The 20,837-nt window shown below is 38.3% G+C and overlaps 1 protein-coding gene across 1 annotated transcript; it reads left to right on the top strand.

Annotated features, from left to right (window-relative positions):
* The first annotated feature begins 662 nt into the window (after positions 1 to 662).
* Positions 663 to 20,706, top strand: clptm1 (CLPTM1 regulator of GABA type A receptor forward trafficking). Its single transcript, XM_012881190.3, has 14 exons — positions 663 to 800; positions 8,803 to 8,939; positions 9,950 to 10,073; positions 10,499 to 10,657; positions 10,774 to 10,891; positions 10,995 to 11,080; positions 12,189 to 12,309; positions 12,415 to 12,659; positions 13,101 to 13,194; positions 13,313 to 13,503; positions 13,844 to 13,939; positions 15,146 to 15,281; positions 15,876 to 16,043; positions 17,995 to 20,706. Exons 1-14 carry the CDS (start codon positions 750 to 752, stop codon positions 18,159 to 18,161), a joined length of 1,893 nt encoding a protein of 630 aa, XP_012736644.2. The 5' UTR covers positions 663 to 749; the 3' UTR covers positions 18,162 to 20,706.
* The last annotated feature ends 131 nt before the right edge of the window (positions 20,707 to 20,837 follow it).

Genomic DNA, 20,837 nt, shown 5'->3' with positions numbered 1-20,837 from the left:
TTTTCCTGATAAACAGAACAATTGTATTAAACTAAGATCCCATCCATCCATCGATTTGCTTTTTTTTTTTTGACGTCAAGCCGTATTAGACGGGGAAACGCGGCTCAACGTAAGGGAGGGCTGGCTGAACAGGTGGGTCGCCAGTCAAAGGATAAAATGTAACAGTTTTATTAAACGTTAATGACTTTTTATAAAGTCGTGAGCTGTGATAACTAATTGTCGTGCAACAACAGGGAGAGCAGAGACTGGTTATTGTAATGTGCGAACTTTGTTAAACTGTATGATGTCATCATAGTGTGTTGGTTATGTGTCCCGCATTGTCCCTCGCACTCATTCTACTGTCCCATATTTGGTCATTCGAGATCGGGTCACCCTCCTCACCACCATCAGGGTGTGAATGTGTGGGTGAATGACTGACACGTAGTATAAAGCGTTTTGTGGTCGTCGGACAAATGAAAGCGCTATACAAGTCTATCTATCTAGTTACCAAAACAAGGATTGTCTAAATGAGGCAAACATGGGAAAATAATTATTTATTTATTTATTTTTTTTTAGGTCTGTGTAAAAAAAACCAAAACAAAAAAAACATTTTTGCCACTCGATAGACGTTGTCACATTGCAAGACGGCGATGATATCACTCCCACAAGACCGTACATCACTCCGATGACGGTACAACTGACGTCTCGCGAGACTAGGTGCCGTTTTCCAGCCTGCAAGTGTGGTATTTGCGCGATAGAGACGAGGAAAGATGGCGACGCAGGGGAGCGAATCAACTAAACCTGCCGTGAGCAACGGAGAGGTAAAATGAATGACAGCCTTACAGCGGGGTTTTACCCGCCTTGTTCGGACAGTTCGGGTCGGCTCGACGGGTTGAACGTAGCACCCGAGCGTCCTAACATTTAACCGTGTCAACGGTCGCTGCGCGAGCCTCAGTGACGTTGCCAATGCCGGTTGGTTTTAAAACGACCTCCCGTCGCCGCGTACGGTGTGTTGTGAAACCGGGACTGTTAACGAGTCGAGATACGGAGCGAAGGTGGCAGTGAAGAACTCACCTGCGTACAAACTTTAAAAAATAACTCCGACTGTATGTTGGAGTGACTGTGTTGGTGTTTAACCAGCTGACAACCGCAGCGTGACAGTTAGCTATCACAAGGCCTGAACCTAATCAGCGCAGCATGGCTTGATTAACTGGGCCAGTGTGCTCCCACTCATTTCAGCCTGCGGTGAAATCTTTTCCCATGCTCGTTCTCAGCTCAATCTCAGCGCTGACCGCTCGCCCGACATAAACGCCGTGTATTAAAACCGATCGGGTGGAAGAACCAGATGTAGCTTAGCCAAAAAAAAAAAAAATGCCTAACAAGGTTCCTACGCAGTCTCCCAACAGAACGGGAAAAGTAGGGACACAGCTTCGGTTCGGCAGTTTGTGGTACCTGGACAGCTTCACGAAGCTCTAACTCATTTAGCCGGCAATAGGTACACATTATTTTACAGAGCGTTTTTGGGTTGGGGAAAAATCCACTCAAGGGCACATCCAGTCCTTTTTTCTTGGTATCTACAGTACATCAGCGTCATGTCTGTGGAAAAGAGCCACAAAAAAAAATAAAAATAAAAATAGTAATAACAAAATGTTGAACTGTTTTAAGACAAAATAAACTATTCAGATGTTCTGAAAGAGTATTACAATAAACGAGATGATACAGAGATCAGATCATGCATGTGGTTTTTATGTTAAGGTAGCCAAAGAAAGCTTAAATTCCGGGGTCATTTCTGACCCTGTTTACCTTGACACAAATGTACCAATACCTTACAGCAGAGGTGTCAAACTAATTTCTATATGGGGCCACTTTGGCATCATGAAGTCATTAAAAGGGCCGATTGCATGTGTAGAGACGATACTTTTCATTTCAGAATTTCACTCCAGTTCCCACAGTAGTATAAAAAATGCACAGTAACATAAAAGTAGCACTCTTAGGCCCAGTTTATACAGTTTATCTGCAAAAAAAGTTGATATTGGGGTAAGTTACACTTACAGGAGGCACAGCTTTAGCCACTTTATACACTATAAAAGGATATATGCCTTTTTTTTTGCTCTCGAGGGCCGGATAATTTACCTTGAAGGGCCAGATTTGGCCCGCGGGCCTTGAGTTTGACACCTGTGCCTTACAGTGCTTAATTACAGAATATTTTTACCATACAGTCAGGAAGCAGAGTTGAGTAAATGATAATTAAAGTGTGATGATCCTTACGATAGCCAAATGGTCATGTTCGTTATTGTGGAGTATGTCCCCCTATTTTAACTACTACAAAACCAAAACGCATTTATCTTACATTCTTTTTTTTAAACATAAGCTTTATAGTTAAATTCTCAAATTATGATATAAAATTGTTACCATATTTTGATGGGATTCAGACCTTTGTGGGCTAAATGAGCCTGTGTCCATGTTTTTAGTGGGTTGATGCTGTTGTATATAGGTGCTTGAAAACATCATTCAGACTATTTGGCTGACTTAAAAATAATAATAAAAAGAAATCCCACTGACCTTCAAATGTATCAAACTAGCTTGATTCATGTTGAGTCAGAGACAATTAGTCTCGGCTATGTCACTAGCATTTGAAACTGCAAGCGTTGTGGACATTTATGGAGTTCTATTTCCTAGAGGAAAAAAAAATTATATCTGAATCTTTAAGACTAAATTGCCCAAGAAATCAAAAGGACAATAAGACATGGCTGTGCATTTTTTTTTAGTTTACAGGTAAAGCTTTCAGTAAACATAGCTAGTTTTAGATGCTGTGCTACCTAAACACTGTTTATGCCACATATTTGTATTGTCAAACTTTTCTAAATAGATTTGAGCTGTGTGATTAAGAGCGTTTACATTAAATAATTGCACTTATATGTGAAAAATGGACTACAACTCAAGTGGAAATTTATTCCAGTAAAAGTCCACAAGTCTTGACATGATTGGTCATCAATATTAATTGTTTCCAAAACTGTCATTACTCATAAAGAGGTTTGTAAAGGTGCTTAAGGAGATCTATTATGAACCCTCTTTCTAATTCTTGAACTTCTGGCACAAACAACACAAAACAACTTAAATATGCTTGTGTGAAAAAGCATGAACTGTGAAGAAGCGACTTTCTCACATAAAGATAAAATAGCAATTCAGAAAATTGTTTTCCTAATTGAAGCCTGAAATGTACCTAAACAGGCACAAAATGATCTAAAATAAACTGAGCTAAACACAGGAAATGGAAAAAGAGTCAGTAAGAGACACTAAAGAGCCAAAGATATTCAACGGTGACTAAAAAACCCAAGAAGATATATGCTTGACAAAACCTGCTTATCTAGCTGCTAAAAGGCCCATAGTCTCACATTTGTTACCTCTGCTAATTGAGTTTAGTGTGTTGCTTAACGACAGCTATTTTCTGAACAAAACTGCTCTTAACATGTTACTGAAGGTCTTTGTGAATCTGCATTTTAAACCACTAGTCTCCAATTTGCTTCGGTCTGAAGCCCACAGAAATTCACAGCATCACACTTCACCAGTAGATTGAAATGAGATAAAGTAAGAAGCCGTCACAAGCGTAGAAGCCCAAGAACGTAGATTGTCGTTAAGTTGTTTTAAAACCTGGTATAACTTTTACCTCGGTCCTTTAGGTTGTTTTATTACAGTATTGTTTTTAATGTAACATTTAGAACCTTATGTATTTAAATTTTACTAAATGCACAATTCTCAACTTGTGCAACAGATTCAAGGGGATCTCCTTATGCTTCTAAACTTGTAAAAACTCTTTGGATTAAACCACCGTTTCAGTTAAGTGTGTTTGGGAATCCAGGTAGTGTCTTTAGGGATTATTTTGACAGCATGTTTTATGAATTTGAATGTTGATCAGTTCTACACGCCACCTGGGTTTTGTCTACCACAAAAAAGATGCTTCGCTCTGGTTTCATGTAGGGATGGACAATAATTCAATATCAATATATATATCGCGATATAAATTTAATCAATAAAGGCTAGGGATGGGTACAGAATTCAATACTTTTATAGGTACCGGTATCACTGGGTATTGATTTATATAAACGGTACCATGTTTCAGTACCTAAACACATCACTGTGAGACAGAGATCTGCAGAGTGGGGGATTTTCCATGCCTAACATGAACACAGCATTGAATGCACAAGTGCGGGATGACGTCAGTAGCCACTGGTCCAGTAAGCAAAGCATGGCTGACAGAAAGCGCCCAAAAGTATGGCTCCACTTTCCAAAATGCGCTGCAGACGCTGCTCACTACAATACTGGTGAGCCGACAAACAGCGGCGGGAATACCTCTAATACAGGGGTGTCAAACTCATTTTGGTTTAGGGGCCGCATTCAGCTTAATCTGATCTCAAGAGGGCCACACGAGTTAACTCATTTCAAGATTAAATAGAAATAATAAATGTGGACTTGTTGATTTTCATATTAAGTTAATTTCACTTTTACACAATATATTTTGAATAATCTCAGAGTTTTTAAGAAAAGTATGTACAATTTCAACAAAACTTTTACTCAGTTAAACATTTACTTAAGTGCATTATGCATAAGAACTGATCACAGTGATTGTACCATGTTGAAAAACATTTATTCACATTTTTTGGAACTTAAAAACACTGTCCTGCATGACAAAATACATCAAACAGGTAAAAATTAAGAAATTATTTGAATTTTTCCACACCTGAAGCTTAATCTGCTAATTAAAACACAGCGCCCCTCGTGGACAATATTGGAACTGCATATTTTCAATTAAACAAAGTACATGCTTTTTTCAATAATTGTTTTATCATTCTCTTCCTTTTATCTTGTGCACTTGTGAAAGTCAAATCTGATGAGCTCTTTGTGGCATCTTATTGCCACATTGCCAGACAGGACACTGGGGGGGGGAATTTTTTTATTTATTTATTTATTTATTTTTTTTTTATAATGATAATGCATTTAGCCACAGGGCCGGACTAAATTGTTCGGCGGGCCGAATCCGGCCCGCGGGCCGTATGTTTGACACCCCTGCTCTAATATAAGGAAGCGCCAGATTGATATCGCTCCGCCTAGCTTCACTCACATTCATCTGGGACCTCTCCCATAGAGAGTGATTCCTTCAACCAATTTTATTGTCCAGCCAATCAGGACGCAGGGCTGGAGTTTCATAGATGTGATGTAGTGGAGAAGCGACCATGACGTGAGACTGTTTTGATTCAGACAACAATGGCGGCTCGCATCGAGGAAGCAAGCGTTAACATTGATGCTGCTATTTCTTCCGTGTTGTCCAATCTACCTAATATTGTTTCATTAAAAGAACATCAGAGAACGGCTCTGAAGGCTTTTGTTGGTGGAAACCATGTTTTCGCCCTTCACCCGACCGGATTTGGCAAGTTCTGTTTTCCGGGGCGCGCCCGTGGTGGAGCGGTTAGCAGTTAGCGCTAACCATGTTAGGAGGCCTTTAGTCCTCGACACGGTCGGCCCGGGATCGACTCCGACCCGCGGTGCTTTGCCGCCTGTCTTCCCCCCTCTTCCTGTCAACTCACTGTCAATAAAACCCGTGCTACTAGAGCCGCAAACACATTAAAAAAAAAAAGTTTTGTTTTTTCCTGCGTCACGGGTTGGCTTCGGTGTGAGTGGTTGAAATAGCACGTCAAAAAAGATGACAGACAAGTGGCTTATCCAATCATATGCAAGGATTTTTGATAAGGCCCAGCCTTCAATAAAGGCAATTCCTAGGGAGATGTCCCAGATGGATGAGTGGAGCTAGGCGGAGCGAAATCCATCTGGCTAGAGTCAGGTAAGGTCACTGCTGCCAATTTAGCAAATTTCCCGCCATATTTAGCGACCTTTATTAAAAAAAGCAACTATTGAAAAATCTAGTGACCTTTTTCTGTTATCAGTGACTTCCCGACAAAGTAACAATCGTCCTGGAGTTATTGTCTCAGGAGAGCGGCGAGGACTTGAAGAAGCACTTCTCCAAGCCCCGTCTCTCAGACAGCTGCAGCAGCCTTATCCTGTAACCCGCCTGCAGTCAGAGCAGAGAGGAAAGCATCTGTTCCCTCATTGATAAAATCTAGTTTTTCTTCTCTGAAACTTGCGCTAAAACAATTCCCTGAATTTTATTCACAGACGGCTTTAATCCCGCATTCCCCTCGTTCGCTCTCTGATAACTGTTGTTTTGGTTAAAAAAGGTTTATGTGCTGTGGATTCAGGCAATGTATTAAAATTAATAAATTGTTTGTAAAGGTTCCTTTGTTGAGTCAAACATGTTCATATATTGATAAATATGTTAAATTGAAAAATTTAGAGATTTTATTAATAAACTGACATTTATTACTACATAAACACACAAAAGTACTGAAAATAGGTACCCTTAAGTACAGGTATCGGATCAAATGTGAAAGGTACCCATCCCTGATAAAGGTGACATTTTCACTATTTCAGTATCCATCACAATCTATGATTACAGCATTTGTCACTGACATTCTGGCTTTTATGTAATTTTATGTTTTATTTTTTTAAAGCAAATATTTCTAAAATGTTATATTTGAGGAGTTTTATAAACATGGCAAAACAATTGTCATAATTGTCCAGGCATCTGTTGTGGGCATTCTTTGCAGTCTTTCTGAGGCTTTTATTTTGTATATATCGATATCGTAATTGTATTGACGGAAATGAGGAAACATATCGTGATATAAGTTTTGGCCGTAGCGTCCAGCCCTAGTTTCATGTGAAGCCATGTGGCAGAAACCGTCTGCCTCTTTGGCAGTGAAGTTACTGTCTAAATATGCATTCACTATTAATTATAGAGTGCTTGGTTTCTGGGCTCTTGGCGTGTCCTGTGGTTAATCTGTAAAGATTTCTGAGAGAATAATCTGAGAGGGAGTCAGTCAGTGGCCCCTTGGTCAGATTTAATTACATGTGTGGTCTGCTTTAGCTGTAATGGCCATGATCTCAGCACATGAGTTCAAGCATCGGCCTTTCTTTTGTTACACATGAATGTAACTATAGGAAGCTTGGGTGCATCGGTTGCATGGCACAGGAATAACTTTGCAAACTGGATTTAATAGCATTGTTGTCACAAAGTGTTGGACGTTCCAAAAAAGTAAAAAAAAAACAAAAAAACAACTGGACTTTTTTCCGAAGTTTGAAGACGTTTCGCTTCGTATCCAGAAAGCTGACTATTACCTGGATGACTGAGAATCTTCACCAGCAAAGTGTTGGCAGAATTGCGGAAGGAACATTTTGCTTCTTTTGAACCGATATCTGAAGTTTTTCCTCTTAATAGCAGACAGGGTTGTAAAAGCTATTGTGAAGCATTTACCTACACGGCCTAGTCAATAATTAATCTTTGTTCAGAAGGTGTAAATTATTATCTTAAGATGGAGAGGGAACATTTTTCTATTGTTGAGTGTATTTTTGGGTTTCCTATACGCTCAGCCCGGGAAACAGCAAGTTCATGTCCCGGATAATTAGGTTTGTTTTAAGTTTACGTGGCAGGATGTGGCGGCTGGGATGAAAAGCCCTATTTTTGTCCACTTCATAGACTTGAACTGTGAGGTTTATAATGTTGAGAAGCCAGCTGGATACTACAGATCGTCCCATTTCTTTGCTGCCTCTGAAAGCTACAAACATAACCCGTGGAAACGGAGAACATTTTTACCCTCCAGTGCTGTCTGTTCAACGAGGCCAGCCGCTGGTCTCCCTTGTGTTCATAACAACGGGGCAGATTAGATGTTTAGATAGTAGACGAGTCTCATGACCTGGCATGTGCTACTCTATTGTGACCCTTGAATAGAATATGGCCTCCCCAGAGGAGGGGGTGTTACATTGGCACGCTGCGGCGTGGGGTGAAGTGACCAATAATAACCGGTTTTACTGATCCAAGTGATCATTTTCAGGCACTATGATTTTCAGATGGGCAGGGCATGTAGGTCATTTACCTTTGGCCCATCCTACTAAAGCTTTACAGTTTCTGAGTTATCAGAAAATTATGACCATCATTTTGGAGGTGATTTTCATTCAAGTCGAAGAGAGTAAAATCATTTACTACAATAGTCTTACTTACCTCCTTAATTAGAATGATCAATTATTATTATGAATTGGTTTCTTTACAGCTCAAGAAGAGAAAAAAATGTGAAAGTTTTGTTTACCTTGTATCAGGTTTTTGGCTGCTAAATGAAGTTTTATTTCAAAGTAAATTTTTAGATGCTAAGTAAGTAAGTTTCCTATCATGTCTTTTGTCTTTAGCTGCTTGCCTTTAGCTTCTCGTGTAAGAATAGAAAATATAAAACTATAGAAAAATCTAAATTTATTGCCGTAGTTAGTTCCCTTTCCCGTCTTCCTGTCCATCCATATGTCCACCCATTGCTCCATCTGTCCAGGCGTCCATCTGTCCACTTATTATGGAAATTACATCAAATTAAGAGTATTTCATTGTTGTTTTTGGATTCAATGGAATACTGACTCTAAAACTTAACAAAATACATTAGGGATTAGGTCATTATTTAAAATTGTATAGTAATGTTTGGACAAAATTCAATTTTATTTATATAGCGCAAAATCATGAAACATGTCATCTCAAGGCACTTTACAAAGTTCTACTTTTGTGACTTTTTTGCCAATTGTAGTGCAAGTCTAGGTCCTACCGCAGTAATGTCTAGTCCGTGCGTCACAATCTTTGCCGTTGATACTGATCTTCATATAATAGATCTACCCTCTGTTGTATCATCAACAAGCCTTTTTTGGCCACACTTCACATCATTTTAATGTTTGTGTTCGTAGGTAAGCAGCAATGGAACGGCTGCAGCAGGAGAAGGCCAGACTGTGCAGACGGCTGAAAATGCCCAGGATCCTCAGCAGCAGCAGCAGCAACAACAAGCACCTAATGCCTGGCAGGTCATCAAAGGCGTCCTCTTTAGGTGACTTTTACTTATTTCTAATTCAGGCCGAATCACTCACTTCACCAGCTGAAAGCAGCCCACAGATAAAAGCCTATGCTGTAGATGTAATGATTAATAAAAGGTAATGTATTTACAATTATAATGGAGTCACCATCCAAATGAAAGATCCAAGTAGGTGGAGAATTACATGCTGGTCACTCAGCTCTTCGTTCACTCTGTTCCAGATCTTTGTACAGACTCTTCAGTCGCTCTCTCTGCTTCCCTTGTCTGAGTCATCATCTTTTCATTGTAAATTGCTGCATAAAGACGAGCACAAAAAACACAGAAGGACTTAAACAGTGGGAAAAGGTCCAATATATCTTATTTTATGCTCATTTAATTTACCAGAAATATTTTTTTTTCTTTTCTAATTGGTTATAATGTTCTCCCTTTGAATGCGCATTAGTGATCCTTCTATCTTAATTTGGTAATTTCACTTAAAAAGCAGCACTAAAAAATTAGATTTAACAAACTACTAGCTGAACATTTTCTCATAGTTAAGGATTGATTATTTTAATTTACTCTGGGGTGTTCAGGATCTTTTTGGTGTTTTTAAATCTGTAAGAATGAACCTCAAAGGCGTACTTATTTTTTTCTGTTTTTAGACTTTAGTGGCATTTTGTCCCCCCCTGTATTGCTTATGAACAGGCAGTGGTTATTTGGTGGTTATACTTATGTGAGGTATAACTTGTTTACAGATAAATGCAACACTTATTAGGGTCCAGCAATTTGATTGTAAACAAAAAACATTTTAAGATTATAATTTCCAGTCACTTCAATGCAATCATCTCGTTAACACTTATTCCCTTTTGTACCAGAATTAGAACTCCCTTAGAAGTAATTTCTTGAAATGAAATATAGATTTTAATCTGAGTGTACCACAGTAAAACAGAAATGAGAAATTTGTCTTCATTTTCTATGATTACTGCCGTCATATTTACATCAACTAAATCACCTTTTCTCTGTTTCGGTGTCGCTTGTTTCCCCAGAATCTTCATAATTTGGGCAATCAGTAGTTGGTTCCGCAGAGGGCCGTCCACTCCCGATCCGAACACACCAGCAGGGGCCCCCAGAGTACCCAGCAGGAACCTCTTCCCCAAAGACACCCTCATGGTGTGATGCTTTTCCTCTTTGTCTTCCTGTTTGCATGTTTACTCTTTACGTTGTGATGCTGTTGTCCCGCCACATTTATAAATATAAATATCAATATAATTTTTTTTTAAGTTTTCAAGAATTTGTCTTTATTTGTTGGTTTTAAAAAAATGTATTCTTAAAACATGTTTTAGGATTTTTTTTATATATATATATTTTATGTTCATATATCTAATCTTCTCTTGTTAAATCTTAGTTAGATTTTACCAGATATGAATAGTTTTGCATGGTACTGTACATATAAGATGTTAAAAATTTTAAAGCTTGACCATCTTCATTCCTAAACAGACCTTACGCGAGCGTTACCACGCTCTCAGCCTAACTGGCTGGATCTCTCCTGATGCTGTAATGTGATAAACACCTTTCTTTTCTCACCGTGCCTGCAGGACCTGTACGTGTACGTGTCCCAGGAGGAGGTGTTCTCTGACTTCAACAACACAGATGCCCTGTTCTGGTTCCACAGGGACCTGGTGTATGGAGACTGGAGCACAGGGGAGACCGGAGACGGCTGTTACCAGCAATATAAAGAGTTGGACATCCCAGAGGTAGGGCTGTCTGAGGATGCCGGGGAAGGAGGGATGGACAGTGGACGTGTGACTTTGACAAATGTGTGTTTGCGTCTTTGACTCTAAATGATTTCCTGTTTGGTGGTTGATTGCAGAAGATACAGCAGAACGGCTCCCTTTACATTCATGTCTACTTCACTAAAAGTGGGTTCCACCCTGACCCGAAACGCAAGGGGCAGTACCGCAGACTGGCAACAGTTCATTCAACGAGAAGTAAGGACCAGGAATTCACAACCAAGCTTTTTATGACAATTCTATAATCTTTGATAACTTTTAACGGTATTCTAACGTTATGGGTGTGTTTTCTATCCCTCAGTGCTCAATAAATACAAGAGAAGAAAGTTTCTGAAAACCAAGAATCTGCTCACAGGAGAGACGGAAGCAGATCCAGAAATGATAAAGGTGAACTGACAGTACTGTCAGGATAATAAGTTAAAGTATTTTTTTCAAACTACAAGGCGCACTTAAAATTCTTGAATTTTCTCAAAAATTGACGTGAGTATGATTATCGTCCTTGTTGTACTTTCTGACCAATTTTATATGGTACAATATGCTCATATATCTGTTAAAATGTGTAAGTACGACTCAATGGATATTTGGAGCGTTACGGTACACTGTGTCACTACCTGATCGGACCCCTTAGCTGTCTACAAGACTGCCTGTAATGTTTAAACTAGAAGTGCATTCATGTAAGGCAGCCCGCACCCAGAGTAGGCACTAGCAACAATAAACCAAGTGAGTTAATTCAATATAAAAGTTACGTTTATTTTGACCTTATGTTAAAAACGGGGCAGTGTAGTCCAACTACTCTGTCCTCCCGACAGAGACGGATAGCTCTCCCTTTCAGGTCGTATGTGTGTACACGGAGGAGCGAAGTGATATTACACACTTGGGAAGAATATTTAATATGCCTTATAATCCTTATGGTTTGAAAAATACAGTATTTATTAGAAAATAATCTTGAAATCAAATGGTTAAAACAAAGACATCTACCACAGAACCATAAAAGGGACCGGACAAATTCCTAAAAACTTTACTGAGTAATTTGACTTTAGCAACTTGAATTTTAATTCATTTGTAACAGAAGTCACAAGTACCAATTGCTTTAATGCTATAACTCCAAATGTATCATTTTTGATGCAAATATTTCTGAGAACTCCATCTCTTCAACAAAGTCAGTATTTTTTTGAATGTACAATTTAAAACAGACAAATAAATACATGAGGAAAATTATTTGGTCTAATGTATCAACCATGATATTGATGATTGACCATGATGACCATGATGATGATTGAGCTTTGGGGGGGAAAGCAAAGAGTTTTATCACCAGAAATATTTTCCAGACCAAATGACGTTAGCAGAAGACCATCAACACATTTGTAATTCTTCTAGTCGGATTACCTAAGTAAAACGGCATGTTTAAACTTTTGCCTCTTTTTTTATGTAACTTTATCTTTATGTGTTGTTGGCTGTTGCTGCATCAAAATGTTTCTCCTGTATTTCCTCACAGCGGGCGGAGAGCCACGGTCCAGTGGAGATTATCTCACACTGGCACCCTAACCTCACCATTAATATGGTGGATGATCACACAGCCTGGGTGAAAGGCTCTGTCCCACCCCCTCTAGACCAATGTGAGTTTCACATCCTGTTTTTTAATGTTTCACTTGTAACGGATTCCTGAGTTGTTGTTTTTTTTTTACCATCTGACACTCCTATTCTTCTGTGTCTGGTACCAGATGTTAAGTTTGATGCAGTCAGTGGCGACTACTACCCCATTGTGTACTTCAATGATTACTGGAACCTTCAGAAGGACTACTATCCTATCAACGACACCCTGACCAAACTCCCGCTGAGGCTCGGCTACTGCCCGCTGTCCCTCTGGCGCTGGCAGCTCTACGCGGCCCAGAACGCGCGCTCACCTTGGAATTTCCTACCTGAGGACACCTACGAGCAATCTGACGAAGACCAAGACTCTGTCAAGGTTATTTGTCCTGTTTTCAAACTAACAAGCTCCTTAATATTTATAAAAATAGTTTTAATCAAGATAAGAATCAGACAAAGAATAATAATTTGTTGTTATAAATAAAAAAATAAGCTTAGGGTTTTTCCCCCCACATGGTTTGTTTTAAAGTTTGTATTCAGAAGTGTTTTAATAGTAGTATAAGGATTGCATCCTCTGTATAATAGAAAAATAAATAATGCTTCGTCATTTTGGTTTCTGTATTAAAGAATTATCACATTTTACTATAAATCATTCAGAACCTAGTTTTTTCCAGTCATTGTGTAATTTTATTATCTCCCAGCTAAATAGATCCTTTTAATAACCTGTTGCTGTTTTTAACAGAGAAGAATCTGCAATCAATTTAACTCCTATAACTTAACACCAAAGTGTATTTTTTATTTTTTATTTTTCATTGCACAGGTTGCCCTTTTGGAAACCAACCCGTACCTGCTGGGACTCACCATCGTCGTCTCTATTGTCCACAGCATCTTTGAGTTTCTTGCTTTTAAGAATGGTGAGTTGGCAGACATTTTTGTCATTAATGTTTTTTTGTTGAAAACAGTGAGTTTAAAGACCGTATCCCCACTTAGCTTCACCTCATCAGCCTCGTCTTTTTCTTTCCTCCGCATTAGATATCCAGTTTTGGAACAGCAGACAGTCTCTGGAGGGGCTGTCGGTGCGCTCCATTATATTCGGGGTGTTTCAGTCTCTTGTTGTGCTGCTGTACATTTTGGACAATGAAACCAACTTCGTGGTCCAAGTCAGCGTCTTCATCGGTCTTCTTATTGACCTGTGGAAAATCACCAAGGTTATGGATGTCAGGGTAAGTTAAAAAAACACAGTTTCACGCAGAACAATGAGTAAATTGTCTTATAAAATCTGGGTATTTTAGGAAAAGAAGTTAAATTAGAACCAAACTGGCCGTATGTTTTTTGGTGACAAAAACCACTTTGTGAACCAAGTTGATTATTTTATGTAAAAAGTTCCATCTAAAAAGTTGTGTGTACTTTAAGCAGAATACACAAATCATAGCTATGATCTTTAGGTTGTTCAAAGATTCAGAGATGCACATAAAACAATTGAAGGGTCACATTTAAAAAAAAAAAAAAAGAAACATTTTTATATGTAAACCACCGTTTTGATTTTTATTTTCTTCCCTCTAGTTGGACAGAGAGAACAAAATTGCAGGAATCCTTCCAAGACTGGTATTCAAAGATAAGTCCACATATGTGGAGTCTTCAACCAAAATCTACGATGACGTAAGTTTGCACCATGTTATAGAGTCCGCCCTCTGGTTATGTATAAATAGAGCACCTTTCACATTTTAGAGAACTTTATCTTGACTAAAAGATGGAAAACGTGCTACATGAATCTTTTTAATTTAGAAGATGATTACAAAGTTTATTCATTTTAATGAATTAAATTTAGAAAGAGAAACTCATGTACATTTCAGGCATTTATTTCTGTTCATTTTCATGGTTATAGTAAAAAGAAGAATACATTTAGAATATTATTTAAGGTTACATTAAAATTAAATAGATTTTTAATAGAGATATGTTATAACCTATAGAAACATGGGCAATGTTGCTGACTTGACAGTTATCTAGCAAGAAGTCATTGACACCGTCTACAAGGAAGATCAGGAGCCATAAAGCTTTAAAGGCTCGGTGGGTTTTATTGTAGCATATTTATGGAAAGTTGAGTGGAACGAAAAAGTTTGAAAACGGAGATGAGGATCCCTAGGAGATAAAAGGGCATTCATAAGGTGTGGATTGGGGTTGCAGTCAGCGCTTCAAGGGCCACCACACGTATGGATCATGTCTACGGCTGTTACATTCCTATTAAATCAGAAAGATGAGAAACGACAGAGCCAACGATGTGGATGAGGTGAAGGCTGCTATTAAAGAAACTTCATGAAGTAATTCATACAGAGCAATCCCCAACTTACTTACTGACCGAATATAATTTACAAAACACGGTCATACGTTTCAGTAGGCTCATAATTCTTTAATAAAAAACTTGTTATTGGTATAAATGCTCTAAATTTCCCATAAACTGAACTCCAGGCTTTGATTTGCTGTTATAATCATTGCTGTTAGAGATAAAAGTAACTCTGTATTTATTAATAACTTAGTTTCAGTTTTTATATCGAATCACTGAATTAAATGAATGTTTTAATGTTATGTTGATTTGATGAAATGTTTCTGTCCTTTATTATTTTCCTTTTGCTTCCAGAGTCACTTGGTACATAAATGAGCCAATAAAATTGATCAAAAAGGCAAAGCTGTTAAGTCTGGCAACGCCAATGTTGATCTCTGATAAAAGACATGAGCAGGGCTTTTAAATACGTTGATATTGTGTAATTTACATTAGTATAAAGTGTGTATGCTAGCCTAGTTTGTGTTGTATACGTGTAAGGAGCACACAGTTGTATTAAACTCTCTTCTGTGTTGTTCTGTTAACAGATGGCCTTCAGGTACCTGTCATGGCTGCTCTATCCTCTGTTCGGCTGCTATGCCATCTACAGTTTATTGTACGTAGAGCACAAAGGCTGGTACTCCTGGGTACTCAGCATGCTCTATGGCTTCTTGCTAACCTTTGGTAAGTCTGCCTGCTGCTTTTGTGACCTTTATTACATCTTTTTTACAGTTTGCTCTCTACTATATAGAGCATCTGAGTTGAACTATGTAAAAAATATAATCAAAATTTAGGATAACTTGGGCTTGAAATGTTGCCCCCCTTCCCTTTTTAGATATGTAATTTCATTAACAATTAGTGAAATGGGAAGGAACAAAATAAAGGGTCGCATTGAAGTGTGTATCCTGACAGATTGTAATTTTAGTAGTTGTAGATGAACATATACAGACACTGTAAGTAGGTCTTTTTCTTAATTTTGTCAAAAATCAGCAGCAAGAAGTTCAAAGCTGTTGTAAATCTGCCTTTTTGTGACTTTGTTTCAGATTATCGGAGGCCTTTTTGAGCACTTACTGAACTTGCTGTGCTACCTTGTATTGTTTAAATGTGATCTTGAAACATCTTATGGCAGATTCTGTGATTTTTATTTTTTTTATTTAGATATTTTATTGCCTCCCTTAAACTGTAAATTGTATTATTATACATTGAAGTACCCTCTGACAACCTGCCTGATGGTTGTTTATATAAAACACTGCTTTCTTTTTCTGCTTTGCTTTATAGGTTTTATTACAATGACACCACAGCTATTCATCAACTACAAAATGAAATCTGTGGCTCACCTCCCGTGGAGGATGCTTACCTACAAGGCTCTCAATACCTTTATTGATGACCTGTTTGCCTTTGTGATCAAGATGCCCATGATGTACAGGATAGGATGCCTCAGAGATGGTGAGTGTTGACATTCCTAAGGGCTGAAGTAGACGGCAACTCGACTTTTTTTGAAGACTAAGATGAAACATCTTCAAGAAGCAAGAGAAGTAGTCCTGTCGGCGTCTGCTGAAGCACTTATGATCACCATGTCCTGAATGACAGAATCTACACCAGCTGTTAAATCAATCAGGGAAAGTAAAAAAGATGATGAAAGAGATGTTCTATTTTTACCCATTGCTCAACACGGTGGGGGCCAGTTAAACCAGAGGGATTCATGTTTGGTTGGAAGAAGTTTTGCTCAAATAACTTTATTATAGACCAAATTTTTTTTATCAAAACTATTATATGATTCAGACTTATTGACCAAATTACAACAATGCTTAGAGGGCCGGCTCAGTTTCTACTGTAACTAATCCTCTATCGCCACCTAGTGGCAACTATATATAGCTGCTTTAATGTAGGCAGTTTATTTTTGTACTTGCTATAAGTTTGTCTGGAAGAGAGCTGATTTCACTCGGCTCATTATTTTATATTGAAATAATGGATGTGTTTAAATGGTCATCTTTATGGATTTAAATGTTTTGTAAATTTTGCTGATTGTAAATGCAACATGTGGAGCTTATGTGTTTTTCCACATTTGGATTCTTAGATTGAAACTAGAGGAGGTCCATAGAAGGGAAAAAATTAAAAATTGAGAAAGAAATTAAGTTTTTTAACAAAAACTTACTTTCTGTAAACCTTCTAATGAGAACTATAGTTCTCATTAACTTGAGAAGAATCCCTTTTAAATATATTCAGCATCCATCATGTACCATAACATTTTCATGAGGATGTGACTTGAGTTTTGATATAATAGAAAAAACAAGCAAAAGAATGGATTATTTTCTTTTTTGAAGTCTCAAAGGGTGTGGTGTGGATTTGTGTTCAGCCCACCTGAATCAATACTTTTCAGAAGCACCTGTTGCTGTTACCGCTGCATGTTTTTGGAAAGTCTCTCAGCCAGCTTTGCACACGTAGAGACTGAATGTTTTGCCTGTTGTACTTTGTAAAATACTTTCAGCTGCGTCACATTGGTTGGAGAACATCAGTTTTCAAGCTTTGGCGCAGAAAGTCGATCAGATCTGGCTCTGGACTTTGAACCGTGGATATTCTTCAGACTAAACCATTACAATGTAGCTTTGGCTTTATGTCCTGCTGTAGAAAAACCTGCTGCCCTCACCATGTTGCTCAGTGGGCAATAGTGTGTTCAGGGTGCTGTTCAGTATTTTTGCTACTCATGTTCTGCATTTAGGCCAAATTTTTATTTTTTATTTTGGTCTCCTTTGATTAGAAACACTTCTATTACATGTTAACTATGTTATTCTCCTACCTGAGCTACAGATCTCTGCAGCTCCTCCTGAGTTACCATGGGCCTCTTGGCTGCTTCTCTGATTAATGCTTTCCAGGCAATGAGTTTATGGAGATCACAACGTCTTGATAGATTTCCACTTTTCCATGTTTAGATGGAGGATTGAACAGAGCTCTGTGGGATGTTGAAAGCTTGGGATTTTGTTTTAAAACCTAATTGTTCTTTATACTTCTCCACATCATCCTCCCCGACCTGTTTCCTGTGCTTCTTGGTCTTCATGATGCTGCTTGTTCTCTAATGTTCTCCAACAAACCTGTGAAGACTTCACAGAACATGACATTTTTCTTTAATTTCACAATTATTCACCTCTCTCTGTCGCTCAGTCTCATAAAATCACAATGAAACAGTGAAGTTAACATGTAGAAGACATCAAGGGCCATTCATACGTTTGTAAGGTTCTGTAACGCTGTAGTTTAAATATTAACGGTCACCTTTTTAACTTTGCATAATGAGAAGAAAAAAGCCCGAAAACGAATTTTCTGTATACTTTTAGTATAGTTTTTAAATGTTTAATAATGTTTTCTGAAGTGATGACCTAATGAGCTGTACCCTCCCTTGCAGATGTGGTGTTCTTCATCTACCTTTACCAGCGCTGGATCTACCGGGTCGATCCCAACAGAGTCAATGAATTTGGCACCAGCGGCGTGGATAACACCCCAAACAGCACAGCAGAGACCACCACTCCCGCTGTCACAGACAAACCAGAGGGGGAGAAAAAGAACGATTAAACACCCCGACCCCCTCGCTCATCCGCGCCCACGGCTCCGACTGCTGGGGTGGAGAGGACTTGTGGAAGTTAGTGCAGGAGGGGGGAGTGGTCGTTTAGCCATTATGGACGCCGTAACTTAAAAAAAAAAAAAGAAAACAAAAGTTGAAGTTTAACTGTTCCCTCTGATCTCTTTGTGGATCCACAGAGAGACATATTCAGTGTAGACTCGGTAAATTCTTATTTCTGTTCCACCTCCCTTCCCCGCCCTCTCGTTTTGCAGTTCAAGTGAAGTAAAACAAAACGTGACGTTCTGTATTCTGTAAGATTTCTTTTCAGAGGGTAACGATGTCTTCGGCTAGATGTTGGAAGGGGAACAGTTGGCAAATATTCTCCATTTTCATTTCTTTTTTTTTTTTCTTTTTTTTTTTTTTAAACCGTGAAGAAAGAGGCCAAGTGCAACTTTTGTTCTTTGTGTCGATTCCTTGTGAATTTTTCTTTTCATTCCATGTGAGCACGGCGTTTCGGGTTTCCTAGAAACTTTGTGTGTGTAGTGCTGGAGGAAACTGGAAAGGTCCCGGAGCCACATTGGAGGAAGAGACGTGGCGACCGGAGACGCGACGGACGACCCTGCAGGGCGCACTACGCACAACACAATGACTACTACACTCAATTTTAATAATGGTTAATGTCCTAGACCTGAACAGAAAGGAGGAAAAATAACAGCCTTGTTGGTATTAATATGAAATATTGATAAAATCGATGACTTATTCTTGTTTTTCAGTAACTGAAGCATCCTTTTGCATCACCTTTAAACTGTACAGACTCCTGTTAATAATTTTTGTCCAAACTGTTCAGAAACCAATGATCTGGAGGCCTGATGTTTCAGCTGGATGTCTGATTATTTTCATTAACCTCCAAATCACAGGAGACATCAGATGTGTGCTAACAAAATTACAGTGTCTCTTGTTATTTTTATTATTTTTTTCAGTGCTGTAAATCAAAAAAAGGGTTCAATGTTGGTGCATATTAAATTTTTGAGCAGTCATGTTTAAAGTACAAACTTAAGTGTGATTTAAAATGTCATGCAATGCTCCTTTTTTTTCAGATTTTAGTTCTAATTTCTGTCTTAAGACCAATATTTTTTTTGCATGGAATTGCCTTATTAGTTTCCAATGAGCTTGGAGAAAATATAATTTGTATTTTAAACGTCCAGGTTTCAATCCTCTCTAATATGTCATCTCTTACATTTCTGGTTTGTCTGCAGAGCGATGGTCACCAGCATTTAGTTCCCTGCAGCCTAAAGTTGACAGCTAACAGTTTACAAATAAAATATTACATATTTAGATACATTGGCTGTATTTATACTGAGCTATCAATTTGGGAATTAAAAGCAGTATAAAGTTAAAGCTAGTAGATCTTGACACAGGTTTAGCCGTCACGGTCAACCTTTATAGTGTGCAAAGAAATCCCTAAAATGTACATATTGCTTAAACATGAACTGATGAGCACTGTTACAGTGAGTTTATGCCCAAGTGTATATTCTTCCTTATTTTTCCAAACTGGAAGAACTTATAAAAAAACAAGTTAGTTTGGACTTTTTATTCAAATTGCATTTTTTCTGATCCACCCTGGGTCACATTATTCAGACTACCTGATATGTATAACTACACCCCAGTTGCACCTTGACCGCAGGTTACTGGCATATTTCTGGCTCCATGTTTCCATTCTTCCTGGCAGAATTGATAAAGTTAATTTAAACTGCTCTCGTTACTTTGATCAGGCATTGGGAAGTTTAAAACTGAAGCTTAATGTCTGCCTCTTTTATTCCAAAACCAGATCTGGGATTATTCTCCTGTTGTGTCCAGGTTTCAGCCATCTGACCCAAACTGGCACCCTCTGAAATAACGGTATTAGTTGAGATGTTCAAGAACCCAGGATCCATTAAGGGTCATCCAGGAAGTAAAGATTGGGCTATTTAGCTTCAATGTCAAGAAATATTTTTGAAAACTTAAGGAGAGGGTTTTGAAACTTGAACAGGATGACGGTAGGGTCATGCTGAGGGTCTTTTTTTGTTTTTTTCCTGCTACTGGTATATAAAATAAAGGACTTGACCTCAAATCGTCAGCCTTGTGATGGAAACTTGGCTCCAGTTTGGTGTTACAAGAGGATAATAATCCAAAACACATCAAAACAAGAGGTTGAATGATTAAAGCAGGCCAGTGTTAAGCTTCAAACTCTGCCGTATTGAAAATGTGCGGATCATGTTCAAAAAGTCTGGGTCAGGAAACAAAACAATGCCTGACCCTTGCTAATTAAGTATAGGCAGGTTGCTTTCATAACAGGGGTGGTGTCTGAATAACTGAGCATGTATGGATTATAGAAAATTCATATATTGAATCTTGTGCACCCAATCTTTTTTTTTTTTTTTTAAGAAATGATGGCTGTTGTAAATTGTGTTTGCTGCAGGTATAAAGAGAGGTTAGGCTGGCAGAAATGCAGGCCTTTGTTGTGTATACATAACAGTGAAAATGCAGAAAAGCTTAACTAAAACATTTTTGACAGTTTCTGGTACATCTTTACTTGGATTTTGACCCTTATCCTTATGTCTGATTGTTTTTTGCAGGATCCAGGTTTATAAAACATTTAAAAGCCTTTTTTTTGTAGCCAGTTTCTTATAGGAGCGTATTTTTTTTAA

Source organism: Fundulus heteroclitus, chromosome 18 (genome assembly GCF_011125445.2).
Source record: "Fundulus heteroclitus isolate FHET01 chromosome 18, MU-UCD_Fhet_4.1, whole genome shotgun sequence".
Taxonomy (NCBI): Eukaryota; Metazoa; Chordata; class Actinopteri; order Cyprinodontiformes; family Fundulidae; genus Fundulus; species Fundulus heteroclitus.
The sequence above is the reverse complement of the archived record's forward strand: the minus strand, read 5'-3'. Positions and strand labels throughout refer to the sequence as shown.